The 19,573-nt window shown below is 40.8% G+C and overlaps 1 protein-coding gene across 1 annotated transcript in view; it reads left to right on the top strand.

Moving 5' to 3' along the window:
• Positions 1-19,573, top strand: part of LOC124545856 — a 1,204,377-nt gene that overhangs the window by 1,056,657 nt on the left and 128,147 nt on the right. The window contains exon 7 of the mRNA XM_047124814.1: positions 14,137-14,337. Within this exon, the coding sequence (XP_046980770.1) occupies positions 14,137-14,337 (201 nt within the window). The remainder of the gene's footprint in view (positions 1-14,136; positions 14,338-19,573) is intronic.

The raw sequence follows: 19,573 nt of genomic DNA, 5'->3' as shown, positions 1-19,573 counted from the left end.
GTGCTCTTCTCTCTGGCATGACTAACGGATTCAAATAGTCGAAGCCTGATGTGGCTCGTCGATGAGTAGATTCTAAACTCTGTAAAATTTGAATGGCGTACATTTAAGAGTGAAAATTCCAAGAATGGGCGGAATCTAGTAACATACTTCAGTCTGCTGTCTATGGCTTCGCGAGTCACCCTGGAAGAAGTGACAAGAAACCTTAAATACGGCACACTTATTAGTAGAGCATGAATGAAGAACAGTTATTATAAAAAGCTGATGTTAGTTGGTACTTGGCAAGCGTGTGAGATGTGGAATGTTACACCTGCCGCTACGGTATGTCGGCGACGCTAGTGCATTGCCGGAGACACTGCAGACACCGCCAAGCTGGTCCGTGTATTGCGCGGCGGCCTGCCCGGAGGGGGTAGGCGGACGTTGCCGGGGACACCGCATTCAGCAGACAAAGAGTGCCTAACAACCCTCTCGGAACGGCCCGTCTCTCTCGCGCTCTTTCTTTGTGTCTTCTGTGCCGTGTCCGGACGGCCAAGTAAAGCTTCGCCACTAAACTCGGAGGCTGATTCTGCCAAGTTTCTTCCTGTTCAGAGTCGTAAATCCTACGGTGGCGTTAATAGCAACCCGTACTGGATCTGCCTCAGTGTTCGCACATGGCTTCTTTATGTGCTTCGGTGCATGTGCCGACACCATCGGTAGAGCTAGTAATATAGTGCGCGAAAATGGAAGGCACAATGGGTAAATGGGAAAAAAAAGAACTTGAAATGCTCACCAAAACATCTGTACTCTCTTTCTGTTGTGGGTACATGTGTACAAGTAATACAATAGCTGAGGGCTGTTTTCATATTGAATCAAATTTGCTTTGTATACAAAGACTGATGAACGAAAACTGAGACTGATTTCTCATTCACAGATGTTTATTACTAAATTTCAATATTTAGTACTGGCCTCCTACTTGAATGCACTTATTATAGCGTCTCTGCGAGTCCTCGAACAGATAGTGAGGGCGATTCTTTGTCAGGTCCTTGAGACTCGCCTTACTTTTCTTGAGCACTGCTTCAGATTTCTCAAGTCAAATGCCCCGAAGCTTTGCCTTTAGTGAGGGAAACAATAAAAAATCGTCACAACGTGCAAGATCGGGGCGGATATGGTATACAGGTTTAAATGGTTCAAATGACTCTGAGCACTGTGGGCATGTGGTCATCACTCCCCTAGAACTTAGTACTACTTAAACCTAACTAACCTAAGGACATCACACACATCCATGCCCGAGGCAGGATTCGAACCTGCGACCATAGCAGCAGCGCGGTTCCGGACTGAAGTGCCTAGAAACCGCTCGGCCACTCCGGCCGGCGGTATACAGGTAAAGTTTAACTGAGCCAGAAACTGCATTGACTTGATTTGTGACGTGAGGTGGCACATTTTCATGATCAAATCGACACAAAAAGTCCGTGAAAGTTCTAGTCCTTTCCTTGCAATGTGTTTCCGCAGTTTAGCCAATACTGCCGTGTAATATCCTGCTGTAACGGGTAGTTTGAGGGGGAACTGCTTGTTGGTAAATCATTCCGTGGCAGTAAAAAAATGTGATCACCATCAATTTCCCTGCAGATGTAACAACTTTCGCCGTTTTTGGTGTTGGACAACATGGCAAATTTCTACACTGTGCTGGCTCTTTTACCTTCACAATCATATTGATGCAATTTGACCCATCAGCATTGATAATCGGTTCCAGAAACGCACCCACTCCATCAGCAAAGAGCCGCAGCACCTCTCAGCTTGTCTCCATTCGCACAGCCTTTTGTTTGGGAATCAACATACGTGCCACCCAACGGGCACAAACATAGGTCATATGGAGCTGATCATGTATACTCGTAAAGACAACGCCATATGAAGTTCTCAGCACTTCCCTGAGGATACGTAATGTTGTCTACCGACCCTCACGGACAATGCTAGTAGCTTTGTTGATGTTGACGTCAGTCACAGCAGAAGCCGAAACACCAGGCCCTCGATACTTAATACAGACAAGTCGGCCCTCTTTGAAATCCTTGAACCACCTAACCGCTGTTGTATGAGGTAGTGCATCGTCACCGTACGCTTTCTGCAGTCTTTCATAAGTTTCAGTGGCTGTATATTTAAACGAACACGAAATTTTGCTGTACCGTACTGCTCCACTCGCGTCATCTCCATTGTTTGGTGTACAAAGTGCAAAGAACATCTATAAAGTAGAGCATTACTATCATCCCACCCATACGAGAGTGCTGCAGTCTGTGGACATTATATATAAAAAGCCGCTCTTTTCAAATATTCATGATATAGATAGGAAACTATCACGAAAGCTACGGGAAAAAATTAGTCTCAGTCTTCGCTGATCAGCCCTCGTACTTTCTGTCAGGATGTTCTAGTCCATTAACGGATGCCAGAGAATATGGAAAATATAAATACGAGGTTACAAGTTAGGCTGCACGACGTTTATGAAATGGCAAGAGTATTTTGCACAAAAGACAACTGTCCAGCATTAAAATATACTACCAGAAAGGTCTTGTAGCACCACTAATTTAGGTGTGTTTATTTTGGGAATTTCGAGTAACGGAAACATCTCAGAGTAGACGTTCGGTTATTATAATATAACCTGTGTAAGCAGGATTTGAAGTTCACGGGAAGTATTCTCATTAACCCGCAAATATGGGAACTATTTTGTGTACTGTCTCCGCTGTTACGACGTGTTACTAACGCGACGGAGTACACACCTTACAGAAGTAGTCATCTCACTAATATATGGCGATTTGTAAAGTCAAGCATTTCTTTCTGTGCTGGGAACTAGAGATTGAAAAGCTCTCAGTGAAATTTCTAATTTGAGTTTACTACTATTCCATGGAAGAAGGAAGGAAGATTAGAGTTAAAAGTTCAGTCGTCGACGAGGTCATTAGAAACGCTTGGATACCATGGATGATTATGATGATGAGTGGTTTGTGGGGCGTTCAACTGCGCGGTCTAATCTGGCCGCTGTCACGAATGATGATAATGATGGTGAGGAAATGATGAGGACAGCACAAACACATATTCCCCGGGCAAAGAAAATCCCCAACCCGGACGGGAATTGAACCCGGGACCCCGTGATCCAGAGGCAGCAACGCTAGCCACTAGACCGGATACCATGGAGCTAGCAGGTCTAATGCCCCAGAAGGACTGGCAGGTATCCATTAATTTATATTACCCATTAATTGTATTAACTGTCAGTCACATTTCCTGGTCTTTGGTAATCGTTTGCCAGAAGAAACGTTTATATACGAATCAGATATATTGCGAATTGGGAACCGGTTTTCTCACTCCCAGGATTCTAGGTTAATAGATCTGAGCTTCACAGTGAGCCGAGGTGTCACATGGCCACCTTTCCAATTAGGGCAGGGAATAAAAATAGATAAAAAGTCACTTGAAATGAACAGTTAATGTCTTATAACTGAGTATCGCTCACACATTTGGAGAAATTACTCTTCTTAGATGGAATACACTCCATACTTGCTGGACAGAATAGCCAAGAGGATTTCCGTGGCACCTAAATTTATACAATACGAAAGTAAGCTTTCAGAAGCACGTAGAATTTTGCAGTACGAACCAACTTCTTTCATAGATTGAGATTACTTAGTGATGCAGTCATATGTGGCATGTATGTGCTCCAATGTCTGATCCACCCATCCATCGATCCATCCACACAAGAATTGGTCAGTAAGATTTCGCACATACAATTTCGTGACTCTCATGTCCTCGATGTCCATTCACCCGTACAAATCACCGTTGGTGCCGACAACCCATAAAGGAAACAGGTGAGGCTTTCATAGTTTGCTAATCCGTTACATGAAACACAGTATTAGTACATAATGACAACAATGCATTTTCAATTTCATAAATGCATATTTGCGCCAAATACACAAAGCGGAAGTTTTATTTAGGTGACAATAAAGGTTCTGGTAAGGGAAGTACTTTACTTCCTACAGACGCACTTTACAACAGATCCCAGAATTTCTTTGTACTATTGTAAGTGGAAACAAAAAGTCCTAAGTCTGCTACACTGTACATATCTTCCTCCTTTGGCTATAATATATTCCTTCAGAATAATAAGGAAACCTTCATTTGTAGCTGCTGAACCAAAAAGCTCGTATCTATCAGGCAACTTAAAAATTGGTACAGACGACCTGCGATATATTTCGTCTGATAAATAATAGTATGTCACTGAATTAACGAAACTGACTGTGAAACTTGTTTGAATTAACTTCACGATACTCAGGTGGAACTGGAAGATCCTCAAGTTTCCATTTTATGTCCCTTCTAAACATCATCTATGAAAGTTAACATCCTTGTAGCTGCAAAAAGCTTGTAACAGTACCAAAATTATACTTTCCTTCGTTTACTTTCGAAAAAGTTCTAGTCGGGAAAGTGAAATGAATGTTCATCTGGAACCTAGCACAGAATGGAAAACTACACATGAGTGTCTTACGCGTAGATAACATTAAATCTGCTTTCCCTTGCCATATTCATCTGAAGACACGTAGAAATATACAAGGAAATGAATGAAGTAATGGAAACCCGTTATAGCAGATTCTCCCAAGAGCTTGTAGACCATCACTCAGTTATTGAAATTGAAAAGTCTTAATGCTTAGTGGTGTATTCTTCCCTAAAGAATAGTGGCTTGTACATCTACTTAACGGCTTTGGAACTGTTCCTGAGTTAGCTAATGTAACAAAAAATTTACCAACAGGAGGAAAGGAGATCACCTGCATAGAAATACAGCTGCCAAGTGATTTCATTACTTGTGACCTATGTTCTCTTTCTACACTGTCACACCAACTTATTTGAGGACTCCCGTCTACAAACGGTTTTTGGTTGCTCTTAACTATAAAGACAGTCCACTTGAACGATTGTTTCTTGTGAGAAAAGAAAGTTCAAATATTTCCGAAGTGTCGTCCGTTATGTATTTGCTAATTGCAGTCCATTTTAAACGCACAATTTCAGCAAAATGTTAAAATGGTACGTTAATGGAAGAAAGAGATGTCCAGTCGATCGTCTTAATACATTAGATTAGATTATTCATTCCATAGACAAAAGAGGGGATCCTCCTAAGTATGGAACATGTCAGATAAACACATTACAAAAATTATAATTAGAAAAACTTGAGTTTCATTAATTTTAATGACCCTCAGTCAATAAACAGTAAAATTATGTACATGAATTAAAATTAAACTTCTAATATTTACAGGTTTAACCCTAGGACGCCTAAAGGAAGGGGTGGGGGGGGGGGGGTGGTTCGTTGAACCCACAATTTTTTTATGTCCCCTGCTTTTGCCCAAGTAACTTTCATACTACATATTCCCGTTGAGTTATCGTTTGTTGGCTATTTTATGAAACGTTAGTGTCAATATATTTTATAGAAAATTCCTGCTTTGAGAGAAAAAATAAATAAACTTATTATGGGTCCAACAACCCCCCCCCCCCCCCTTGGGCTTCCATGCTATAGATAATTTCCCTTAGTAGGATTTCGTATTTCTCATCTCCACAACAATGCAAGTTAGGTTCTTGTTGGTTGGTATTCTTGATATTCACAACAATCGGTTTACTTTCAGAGGCAGTGATTATTGGTGTCAGGCAGCTGTTATTTATCTTGTAAACTTGCAGTGAGTTAGTGCAGTTCCCAACACGTAGGCCTCCAGTAACTTTGGTGTCCTACACAGCAAAAACGAAACCAAGTAAGAATTTACTGATGTTGTCAACAATGCACCAAGATAAAGGCACTGTTGGAGGAGAGAAGAATAAAACCGTGATAAATGCATATTATAATTCCACTAAACGTGGAATTGATACCATTGATCAAATGGGGCGTATGTACACCTACAAGACGGGAACAAATAGATGGCCTGTATCTGTATTTTACTCTCTCATCGACATTTATGCTATCAATGGAACCACCATATTCATCCAGCAACATCCAAGATGGAGTGAAGAGAAACACAACAAACGGAAACTTTATCTTCTGCAAGCTGCGATGGAACTAGTGAAATTGCAGGTAGAAGAAAGAAGTGCCAGTGCAAGAGGGTTATCTAACCAAATTGTTCAATCAATGGAGACTATTATACAAAAGAAAATCAAAGAAGTGACAACAGAAGCACGTCAGCCTCCTGCAGGGAAAGGTCGGTGCCATGTTTGTGTAAGAAAAGCTAAAACAAAGAAGCAGAAGTACAACAATCTAAGTAAACTAAAACAAAACAGTAGACAGTGCCATAAACATGTGTGTAACACACACTCAGGAAGAATTGTGAAGTGTGTCTCTTGCCTTGAAGTTGAGGACTCAGAGTAGTCTATTGTATATGAACACATCTGTATTTTGTATTGTAATATGTTAATTTTTTATTCACTCAATCCAATATTTATAACAATTATCAACATTTATAAACCGATGCCTTAGTTAAAATACATAAACCATTTTGAAAGTTGTAATTTTTCGTCAGTAAACTTATTTAATACCTGTGGGCTCGCCGAACCCCCCCCCCCCCCCCCCTTAGGCACCCAAGTTAGAAAAAAAGGCTTGGGCGTCCTAGGGTTAATACTTACATCTGTTTCCATTAAATCCATCATTCACACAGTAGCTACTTACTCGGCTATTACAACCAAGTATTGTCAAAAATTAAAGTAAATTATTCATTTCAATGATCCTCAGTTGAGACAGTCAAATTATGTACATGTCTTCCATGTTTTCCCGTAAGTGCTACAAACAAATCTTGGTTTAGTTTTTACCAGGAATTAATAAAGATGAAAATTACCAATCACTGACGTAACTCAATTTCGTCGTATCTTTAAAACGTGCATGTAAATAAAAACTTTGTGATTCACCTAGGAACGAACCTCGTAACAGGAGGGTAAACGTGCTAGAAGCAGGTTCATTTTACAATGTCGCACTCAGCAGTTTAAGGAAATTTGTGTTTTTGCAAAAACCAGCGGATTCCATTCAATTTGCCATTGTACTCGATAACTCCCGTCTTGTTGCTAAATTTAAACTTTTGCATCAGCCGTAAAGATAATCTCGGTCATCTTGAGAAGCTGGACTAATGGAGTCATCTTTCGGTTGACGTTACGGCACTTCCGTAATCACTGCCACGCCTTCTCGACCTTTAATATCCTCTGCAGATCCGATGTTTCAGTACTCACTTCACAACCAAAAACCAACTATGCAGAAACAAAATGAAGAAATGATTTTTAACATTATCGGAGTGCTTACCGGAGATTTTCTATCCTTATACCAACGGGAATCAGATGTCCCTCACCATAGCGCACTGAATTCTTTTGTAATTACATTATGTAGGAACTAGCTGCAGAAAAGTTATATTTGGAGTGAATCGTCTGGCAGGAAATATTGTCTCTTTCGAGTTTCTCATTACGGAAACTTGTATAAATACTACAGTGTTTCGTTGGGCAGATTAGTACTGGTACTAGAGCTTTTGGATCTATTACAGTTCTCACCACACTCCAGCGCAGTTTCTGTCCATCGCACTCGTCATTCTCGGTACCCAGTGCAGAACAGTAATCAGAAGTGTTTCTTCTCGAGTAATCCGTCTTCATAATTTCAGTAACGTACTTCTACATGTTGTCTGTATTCCTCGATCCTCTTCTACATGTCGCTGTTACTTTGATTTGTAACAGTGATCTTCAGTCTCTCTGGATCTGGTTAGAAACTGTTTGGGTAAACTAGTAGCAGGCTTGTAAATAACGAATACGACTATGTAGTTGCGTCAGTATTAAGAAACGCATATAATGGTCATGGTAGAAAATATTGTGTGCTGTCTGCAATCAAGTTCCTTTATAGCACATGAATAAAATTACCCACGACAAGTTCAGTACGTTACAAATAGTATTATTTGTCAGACGGATAGATAGAACACACAGTAATGTAGCAAAGACTCTACACGACAGAACTGCAGTTTCTGCTTACCACTATAACTGTTAAATTTTCTGCAGCCACATACAGTTAGCTTCATATTAAGTTCTACAGTAAATCTGCTGGTCTGGGCAGTGGTCTGGCGAATTAATAAACTTCATTTCCACATCTGTTATGTAAAACTTTGATCGAATCGTTTCATTTCGATTTTCGTATTTTGCGCCCCTTATGTTCTGGCATTATACAGGCTTTCCAAATTAAACAAATAGTAAAATATAATGTGATAACTTGAAGTAATTGAGATATATTATTGACGGTATGTTTCTACAAGTATGGTAACTCAAAATATTTTTACATGCATAATACATCTCGACATGCGCACCATTATTGGCGCTACATTCATCTGATCAGTATTCCACTTTCCTCCAAATCTATTGCAGCATCATTGGCGTAACATTAGCGGTAGCTGAACGAATGTGATGGCGCAGATCTGCTGGATCACGAACTAGTGTCCGGTACGCTAAATTCTTGACAAACCCCATAGAAAAATATTAAGTGACGTAATGTCTGGGCTTCAAGAGAGCCAAACAAACGATGGGCTATCTCTCCCAGTCTAGCGGTCTGGGAACTCATGATACATTAAATCGCTCACAATGTTCGCAGAATGGCATGGTAACTGCAACTGCCTACTTGATTGTCTGATTGACTTAACAGAGGGTCGTTGGAAGGACGTACGAATTAATTCAACATAGCCTCTGGAATTGCGTGCTTGGCGTGGTGGTCCGACATAGAAAGCAAATTCCCTGTTTCCTGAAGCCGCTTGTCACATTCCGTTTTGTTACTGTAGTCGAAAATCGTCAGTGGTTGCAGTCCATACTCAGGCTGAAAACCACGTTGTACCAGTGTAACAGACTTCAACTCCTCGAGAGAAACCACGTAGAACGCCTTCTGCCATGGAGTCCACATGGCTACTAACACGCGTTTACATGAACAAACCAGTTACGCGCATGCGCAGGTGGTAGCAATTGGCGCAAGCGAAGATAGTAAACATTTTGAGTTACCATACTTGTAGAAGCAGACCGCCAGTAAATGTCTTAATTACATCTGAAGTTATTAAATTTTATATTATTGTATATTTAACCTGGACAGCGCATATTTACTGCTGATGTTCCGAATTGTTTACTAATAGACATTTAGTGGTGGTATTTTGATGCGTCGCAAGAGAAAAAGAAGTGCGGCAGAACTTGCTGCTGTGAAAGATGTTATGGCAAAGAAAAGTTGAATGGGCTGTGACAGGGAGATTACTACTTTCAGTGAAATGTTTTTTTATGTAATGACTAAGTTAGCGTTTTAAAATTTTGGCGATATCTGCAAGACTGAGAATTAATTAATATTTGATGTACTGAATTAGCACCAAACATTGCGAAGCAGTTGTGTGATAACGATGTCACTTGAGCGATTAGCGCAACTACTTGAGATTGGGGAAGTAGGATGACCTAAAACATTCCTTCTGTATGCCAAGAAACTGCACTTTGTCTATCGGATGAATGAGTGGAGATCCAGCGGTAAGCGCTGGCCTGTCTAGACACATGGGCGTGTCTTGCCCTCCAGCCCTTGACCTGAACTGGGCGTGGCCTTCCTACACAATCTCATCATCCGGTGACCCGACCTGCTTCGTCCGCCGCAGTCTTAAGTGCATCGCAGCGCGCGACACCTTCCATAATAAAAACTGCCGCAAGTAATGATGAGAAGCGACCTCTACTAACTTCTCTCCAGATTATGTTTTTGCCTTTAATATCTCTTCCTGTTGTTTACAACGGGTACATCGGCTGGCTAAGTCTCGACGCCAAGTTATTGTCCGCAGTACTAAATCAGACGCTGGACGAATTCATTAATTTCTGCTGACACATGCCTCTCGCTTCTTTTTTTCACTTTTTATGATTTCCTTCATGTCACCGTCTTTATTGCATCCAGGAATTTGAGTCGGATACCTCCCTTGAGACTGTGATGGAGAAGTTGTGAGAGGGAAGACCTCAGTCAGTTTTGGAAAATCTCAGTCAGTCTTAAGGTATCAGATGCGTGTGACTTCTCTTCTCAGGTCGCTATCCTTTAGCTTCAGCATTGCTCGCGTCACATGAGACAGGATCTTCAATTGACACTCTTGTCTGCTAAGAAAATCAGGGATGTTAGCTGTAACGGATCGAGAAGTGTGTATCTGTTCCTCGTACAAGGTGGTTTAGAGTCTATTGTTGAAGGTGAATAGTTGTCATTTCTTGGAGAGGCCTGATACACCATAGGATCTGCGTGGTCCCATTGAAGTATGAACACGACTTATTGTGCTTCTGTATTTACATTTTTTAGCCGAGGTTGGACAGCTTGATGTCATGTGGTCAGCCGTTTTGTAGTGTTCTCCTGGCCGTTTGAATCATTTTCGTAATCAGTTAGACATAGTCCTTTAGTCTTGAAACCTCATAATCTGCACCTATTACTGCAGCTTGAAATTTCATTCTCTGTGTCTTTTTTTAAGTATTGTCTGTCGATGGTTAACTTTTCCTGGTGGATTAGAAACGATTATGAAGGTCTTGAATATCAACATTTCTACCTTCGACAAGATAAGTGTAAGAAACCAAATGAGAGATTATCGTGAATACATAGCGGCTACACACACACATAAACACAGACACACACACACTCACACACAGACACACACACACACAGCGTAAGCAACCTAACACTGCGAAGTGGGGAGCTATCTATGACTTGTTCGCTTATTGAGCTCGTCACAAGCAACTTGACCTCGCGTACTCCTTAACGTCACAGTCTCCCATCTCACCATGGTCTTGAAGTAATGGTAGCGATCGAATTGTTTCCCATTCTATCTGAGATGATGCGTTCTGTAAATTAACCAGCTGCTTTCCACCATACCAGTGTACCATTTCTTTGGTTGAATTCTATTTCAACAGATCTACTTAAAATCTTCACAATAAATTTCTGAATACCTTTAATCCGTGGTATGATCTTTTTTCTTCCTGGTAAATATGAGCACTATATCTAAAGTATTGCAACTTGATAGCTAGTCGTCAACGTTTCGTCGTATAATAATGTAAACCAATGGATGCAACAGAATTTTAGGATTTTGTAAAGAAAGGTAAATGGTTGAGTAGTGTAAGTAGTGTATCTTTTCGCGATTTCTGGAATATTTTCCACCATTTAGAGACCATATCACTTCTACAGGTGTGTATAAATCTATAACACTTGAGAACATTAACCTGTTTCACAACTATCATTATAATTCCCTTGTTTCTTAAAGTACATTTAAGATATTACTCAAACTGAATTGTTCATAGGAAATGTTCACAACCGCATTCCTTGAAGTTTTGCGTGGTGTTCGTTTTGAGAAAATTTCAATTACATGTCATTCCTAACGCTTTTAAGTGTACAGATTTTGTGTATTTTTCGATCATCAAATGGTAATTTCTTTCATAAAGGGGACACAAGGTGTAGGAAATAAAGAGCTCTTGATAGCCTAGAAGTGTTGAATAGGCAACACGCGCTACAGGAACACAATGTTTTGCTGTTTGCTGTATCTGAAGGGGCTCTGCAATTACATCTGACCCTATCTAAAAAAACTTAATGACATTCTGACATGTGATTGCATTAAGTGTAGTTGCACTTCTTCATGTAAATATTACAAAAATATAATAATACCAATATTTTAAATTCATTTGTAGTTCCACAAGAAAGGAAAAGTAACATATACCTTAAAGGCGCTAGTCTCAGCCTTTTATTGAGGTTAAGAAAGTCTTACTCAAACAAAGACGTTCATTAACCGCAAATTACGTAATTCACATGCAAGTAATTATGGATACCTTACTAAGAATACCTTAATTGGTATCAACGGTTGTTTTGTGCAATGCACGCATTTATTGCATGGATTTTGTCTAGTGGTGTGATAAACACATTTAACAGGTCTGTTATCAATATGTGTTGCATGTTTTATGGACTTCTATGTTGCATGAAAGACAATGCTTTACAAATTATGGTGCTATATCGTGTTCATTTTATGTAGCTTAGAGAAAAAAACGTAGATACTGTTATCGTGAAGTAATGGTCATGTCTAGTACGTCGGTAGAATAGATGTTTTGTGTGTTTCAAGAGATATCAAAAAGTGAAGTGTGTTAACTAGTCGCTTTAGGAAATGCTGTGGCTGGAAGCAGAAGTCTTGATGTTTCCGAAGCTCCATAATGCGTCTTCCTTTGCTTCTTGATTTTAGGTAATGAACAAATTGAAAATGAAATTTGAAAATGAATTATTTCACCGAAACAAAGTAAGAAGAACCGGTTTAGCGAAGTATCAATGGTTTTAACGACACTGCATTCATCTGCCATGTTATTATTACATAAAATTCATGAAAGCATAAGATTACGTTAATGTCCTGAGATTCCGAGTTCGATGCAGCTAATAATTGCGCACTGTAGTAAAGACATCTTCAAGTTTTCTTTATAGTTACCCAAAAACGCTACCAAGAATGAAAATGTGAACTATTCTATATGATCCCCACCGCAACATTCCGCGGCATTTCCCGTTTCATGTAACGTAAGGACTCTTTCTTCCATGTGACTGACGTATCTGAGCTGTGAAGCTCACGGGGCCACGTTATGTTGCTGACTGTTCTCTAAGGCGTAATATGACGGATGTTTTGTAGAGGCATGCGTTTAGTACTTTCTCCTCTAGATCGTTAATAAAATGAGGTGAAAATTTTTTCTTTAAATAGATCCCTAATATCGTCACGAGGCTGAGTGGAACTTTTTCCAACCTTCCACCGAGGAAAAATCTTGTGTTGAGCCTGGATCGAACACAGACCCTCCGCGTGGTTTGTAACTTATAAGTGGGGGGTAAAATCAATATTTTAATTTACAGCCGATATTACAGTGAATATTCTGTCCAGTTACGTGGTTCATTTTCCTTCTACTCACTTACGTTGTGTACACTGCAGCTGTACATGCAAATAGAGTAGAAATAAGAAATTTCGAAGGAATATGAGCACCTTTTTTCGACCATAAATTGTTCAAATTTAAATAACAGTAACTGTAAAAAAAAGTAACTGAGTTAGCAGTACAGTCGTACTTCCGAAGTTTTGGATAATACACTCTCCTTTAACTTTGTCATATAGATGGGCGATTATGAGCAAGAGTCGATTAATTGGTCTTTTAGATCATTTGATTGACTAGATTAATCATGTCGATTAAATATATCCTAATAATAGATTATTCGATTAACTGTTATGTCTGTATTTTGGGTCTACCCCAAAAATTATTCTTTGTGATAAAAAGTTTTGTTCTACAATAAATAAAGCGAAGCAGTCTCAGCTATATTTCTTATTTGTAATTAACAGTAGTTGCTCAGTTTTATGATGTACATAATTTCCCTTTATTATTTTTAGCTGAAATATATAACTACTTGATATGTATTAGCAAAGCATTTTTAACACAGATATTGTTGTGAACATACTTAGAAGCACCAAAATTTTCCATAAAGTGAACTGAGGAACACTAATTTATGTAATCTTGTCCACTGAGTCTCGAATGGTCTACTTATTTCCGTCCAGTGCAGATAACTCACGGTTGCCCGCGCCACGTACCGTCAGCAGCTAGACAGCAAGTCACCACTCAGTAGGCTTTAAAACAGCATATGGAAAATTTAAATAATTAATCATTGGGATTGTCGATTATCTAAATTGTCATGAAAGAAATATCGGTACTCCATAATCGACTACCATAATAATTACGACTAATCGATTAAGTGGAACTATCCACCCATTCCTACGTTGGCAGAAATGAAGGTAAGTCTTCCATAGGGAAAGGCAGTGTTAATTGCTTACTCCAAGACAATTGAAGCACGGTGACTGACGGAAGCAGCTGTTTCTGTCTCGTAAACGAAAACAGACATAACGTGCGGAGTTGTGAAAATCACAACATATCGTCCGGACAAGTCACAACTCTGCGCGACGAAGTTAACACGGAAACATTGTATGCACAATGTGTTGAGGGGTAAGGTTGACTACGACGGTAAACAGGTGAACGTCTGTCTGAAGCCATATGTGGTCTTCAGACTTGCCTCACAACAGCTGCTCCCGTCAGCCACAGCGCTAGAATGAACATTGTCTCAGCGAACAGCAGTGAGTGCCTGTGGTCTGCAGCAGCCCGTGCCCTGTGTTGCAGCTTATCTTCAGCGGGGAGTACACCAAGGCGATGTCCAAGGACTGGCACTCCGGCCACTTCAGCTGCTGGCAGTGCGACGAGTCGCTGACGGGCCAGCGCTACGTGCTGCGCGACGACCACCCCTACTGCATCAAGTGCTACGAGTCCGTGTTCGCCAACGTCTGCGAGGAGTGCAACAAGATCATCGGAATCGACTCCAAGGTCAGTTTACACACTCTTCCAGTGCACTCTAAACGCCGAACCTTGTCGCTGCATTCGGGAGAACGACGGTTCAATCCCGCGTCCGGCCATCCTGATTGAGGTTTTCCATGATTTCCCTAAATGGCTCCAGGCAAATACCGGGATGGTTCCTTTGAAAGGGCACGGCCGACTTCCTTCCCCGTCGTTTCCTAATCCGATGAGACCGATGACCTCGCTGTCTGGTCTCCTCCCCCACAACAACCCAACCCAACCCTTGTCGCTGCAACCATTTTAGATTGTCAAGTGGTTCAAATGGCTCTGAGCACTATGGGACTTAACTTCTGAGTTCATCAGTCCCCTAGAACTTTGAACTACTTAAACCTAACTAACCTAAGGACATCACACACACCCATGCCTGAGGCAGGATTCGAACCTGCGACCGGAGCGGTCGCGCGGTTCCAGACTGTAGCGCCTAGAACCGCTCGGCCACCCTTTTAGATCCTCTCCCGCTTAAATTTTCACCTAGTGTTAATAATTGTATTCCTGTACCCCCTTACGTTTACGAAAATTGCTTCTGCCTTTGCTCATTATTTTTGTCTTCGGGGACCATTACGTGGATCAAAAGTTTTGTCTTTCTTTTACTTTAAGTGATTCGTAAGTTTTACCTTTCTTAGTTCTCTTCTTCATTTAACTGTTACGGGAAATCGTGGCGCATTTTTTCTGAAGCAGTCTCTTTCTGGTAATTCTCCATCACATCCACATTTTCGTCTTTTCTGCATGATTACTTTATATCCTTTACTTACTGTCCCTGTCTCACTTCTAGCACCCTGGACTGGCATTCGGGAGGACGACGGTTCAATCCCGCGTCCGGCCATCCTGATTTAGGTTTTCCGTGATTTTCCTAAATCGCTCCAGTCAAACAGTCAAATGCCGGGATGGTTCCTTTGAAAGGACACGGCCGACTTCCTTCCCCGTCCTTCCCTAATCCGATGAGACCGATGACCTCGCTGTTTGGTCTCTTCCCCCAAGCAATCCAATCCAATCCAATCCAATCCTGTCTCACTTCCTCTAAGTAATGCACTTCTACGAAAAATATAGTGAAAGTTTTCCTTTTATCTACCTTAGTGCACTGTCTTGTTAAAAGATATAATTTTTTTCGATACTCAGGGTTACTAAGAAATACATTTTTTTAAACTTCCCAGATATATTCGCCATGGCACCCTTAAAAATGTTGCTCTCTAAATAGCAAAACCATTTTGTCTGTTCAGTTTTGTACCCGCAGAGCGACACTTGTGTGTGAATTGCTGACCACTTTTCCATGTCAATAACAACTTAGTTTCCTTTGTGTATTTTTTCTTCAGCCTAACATTGTTTTTTGCAAACTTTGTACGTGGTTAGTTGTAATATGAGTTGAAATTGTTGCCGTACAATTTCCACCAGCAACTAAGTGATGGAGAATTGAAAGCAAACCGATATATAGCCACCTTGAGGACTGTGTGGGTGTTAGAAATGAATAGCCCCATAATTCGATAGAACTAACGTACAGGAGCTACTAAAAAAATCCTCAGCGTCCGCGTCTGTAGATCACCAAAGCAGCTGGTACTTAAGTTTATGCAGGCACTGGCGTTAAAATTTGGGCTCTATGACCTCGAGCAAGTTTAAGCGAGGACATTCAGTTTCAATTCAAATGGTTCAAATGGCTTTAAGCACTATGGGACTTAACATCTGAGGTCATCAGCCCCTAGACTTAGAACCACTTAAACTTAACTAACCTAAGGACATCACACACATCCATGCCCGAGGCAGGATTCGAACCTGCGACCGTAGCAGCAGCGCGGTTCCGGAATGAAGAGCCTAGAACCGCTCGGCCACAACGGCCGGTAAATGTCAGTTCATTTAATAAAATTTGTCTTAGAAATAGCAGAACGATGTTACATCAAAAATTTTGCTGAATGTCTGTGACGATTCAATTGTAGTGCTCTAGTATGTTGTTCTACCCTAAAGCGTTATTCAGTAGATGATTGAAAAAAATGGCGGACTGTAAGAGTGGTGTTCACGCTATTTCCTTTCAGGAGTTATCTGGTATTCAGGGAAGAGAGAACAATATGACAATTTTGAAGGGGAAAGGTAATAAGATTTTGACAGTGGCTGGAATTGGCTCTCGATCAGCCAGTGGATCAAATCATTCAGTATGCTACTAACTCGAAATCTACATTCAAGTACAAAATTGTGGCTTTGTCGTCTATGTCAACGACGCTGTTCTAATTCAAATTTTGTGCGAGGTGTGCGGCTCTGCTAATATACATGTACGCTAAGAGTAGTTGCTGTAATTGCGTTGTGTATTATGATACTGAAATAATACAAGTTTCTAGAAAACACAAAGTAATGAAAATAAAGGACACAAATTCGGTATTTTACTATTTACTTAATTTCTTTCAACGCAATTCAATGGTATAGGTTGTCGCAGGATGGGTGAGAATTTACCTGTGAGTAACATAGTCTTTTGGAAATGCTCTGCGATTCATTCCCTACTTTGAAGTGCCCTTGAACTAACAATTCGACTATTACGAGTCTGAGAAGTGAGAAACTACGATGTACGCATTCTAAACTGCAGAACGCTTTTCCGCCGATGAGTCAATAACAATAATTACAGTGGTCAAACACTTAGTGATAAGAATAAAGAGTATAGTAATAACACGGGAAGGGGAAAAAAGTTGCAGCAGTCAACACAGGGTGTCCAAGGTGGAATGGTCAATATTCATGGTAGGACGAACGAGCATTTGAAGCACAAAAACTTCTTACGGAAACGTGTCCTGTTCCGAATGGGCCGGCCGCTGCGGCCGAGCGGTTCTAGGCGCTTCAATGCGGAACCGCGCTGTTGCTACGGTCGCAGGTTCGAATCCTGCCTTGGGCATGGATGTCTATGATGTCCTTAGGTTAGTTAGGTTTAAGTATTCTAAGTCTAGGGGACTGATGACCTCAGATGTTAATTCCCATAGTGCTTAGAACCATTTTAACCATTTGTTCCGAATGGTTTCCGGGATAGAACACATTTAATGTACATTTTTATTTATTTTCTATGTTATTCAATAAATTGTCTGGTGTACACATGTACAACAAAGAGTTAACATGCGTTTTACGATGTATCAATTTGAAAAATGTGTGTTTTTAACACATTCACCTGTAAACATCGTACACGTCACATCACAGCGGTTGTACCGTTCACAGTAAATATGGGAATATCCCATCGTCAGCTTCAGTACATTCGTGCAATACTAATCTTGAGAGAACATGTGATGTTGCTTGTATGAGTGCCTGATGCTATCAAGCAGTTCTTCAGACTTAATCCAAACCCATATTCAAAAATCACGTGGCGTAAGGTCTGGCGGCCTTCGAGGCCAGTTAATTGTGTTACCATGACCATTTCAGCGATTAAGGTAATTGCGGTTGAGATGTCCTCTCAAACGCCTAATAAAATTTCGAGGCGCTTGTTATTGGAAGTGCGTTGCAGTCCGCATCGCCAAAGGCACGCCATCTAGCAGCTGGACAAAGGAATTTTCCAAATAAGGGAGTAATTCTGTCCCGTCATTCGCTCTTCTAAAATGACTGGACTTATCAACATATTACTGACCATGCCGCTCAAACGTACATTGAATGTGTTCTACCTCGGAAATCATGCGGAATAGGACAGCGTCTATATGAAGTTTTTTTGCTTCAAATGAGCGTTCCTGTCGCATCCCTGGATACTGATCATTCTTCCTGCGACGCCATGTGTATTGGAAATGTCTCACGATATCAGCGTCTGTTGTAGAGAGAACCTGTTAAGATAACCCTTAACACTACTGCAGGACCTGACATTTGTATCTTTCAGTAACGGACACAAACTGCAGGAATTTGTTTTTTTTTGCAAAGACATTTGAAAGAGGAAATATTTGCAAAACGCATTCGAATGCGTTACTTCAGACAGCCCAATGCCGCACAATCGCGAGATCAGTCCAGAAGCAGCAGAACTGCGAGATCAGCCGATAGCGGCGGAAACAGCAGCAAAGCGACTGCGCCGACGCCGAAGGACACTTCTCAGTCAGCCGAGATCAGAAAGCAGACAACTGTGTCTCGGGATAGCCGCCTGTACTCAAACAATTTTGTCTCTAACGAAATAATAAACAACTGGTTGCTTATTATTTCGTTACGTACAACACTAAACTTCGTCAGTGTTCACTCTACCCTCTGAGGTCGGCAGATTACTTTTGCAATTCGCTTCCGGACCGTCCTAAGTGTACGAAGTTATTGCTGTAGTAGTCTTCAGTACGAACTCCCCAAGCTACTCTATCCTGTGCAAGCCTGTTGCGTACTACCGCCATCCACTTGAGCCTGTTTACTGTCGTCCCTGCAACTATTCGCTTCTTTTGGTCACGTTGTGTCCATAAATTTCTTTACTCAATTCGATCCAGCACTTCTTCATTAGTTAGCTGATCTTCTCGGGTAATTTCGGCATTTTTCTGTTGCACCAAATTCAAAAACTTCTCTTCCCTTGATTTCTTTACTGTTTATCGTCCGCACTTGGCTTCCGCGAAAGGCTATACTCCAGATAAGTATTTTGAGAAAAGACTTCCCACCACTTTAATTTAACTTAGATATTAACAAATTTCTCACTATCGGAAAAGCTTTTATTGCTATTGCTATTCTGCATTCCGGTCTCTCTGATTCGACCACCATCTGCTACTTTTCTGCTCGAATAACAGAAGTCATTTACTAATTTTGACTCGTTTTCTAATGTTATTTCATGAATATGACCTGATTTAATTGGGCCAAATTTCATTAACCTTGTTTTACTTTTGTTGAGGTTCATCTAGTACAATCCGTACAACTGCTCTTCCACGTCCTCTGCCCCTCTGACTGGATTAGTGCCAACTGCAACCCACAAAGTTTTTATTTCTTCCCGTTAGCTTTAATTCCCTTTCCAAATTCCTTCTTGATTTCCTTTTCTGCTTGCTCAGTCTACAGATGAACTAACACGGAGGATTGACTACGACCCGGTCTCACTCCCTTCTCAACTATTGCCTCCCTTTCGTGTCCTTCGACTCTTCTGTCACTTTAAGTGACAGAAGACCTGATATTCCGTTAGCAACTGATATTACGACACTCAGAATCTATACTTAATTGTTCAAGAAAGGAAAAGTGCAAGTAATCACTATAACTATAAAAGCTACATTATTACAATATACTACTGATTTATTCCATACTATGTTACTGTATC

The sequence above is a fragment of the Schistocerca americana genome, chromosome 8 (assembly GCF_021461395.2).
Source record: "Schistocerca americana isolate TAMUIC-IGC-003095 chromosome 8, iqSchAmer2.1, whole genome shotgun sequence".
Classification (NCBI taxonomy): domain Eukaryota; kingdom Metazoa; phylum Arthropoda; class Insecta; order Orthoptera; family Acrididae; genus Schistocerca; species Schistocerca americana.
Note: the sequence above shows the minus strand (reverse complement) of the source record. Positions and strands in the feature narration are given on the sequence as shown.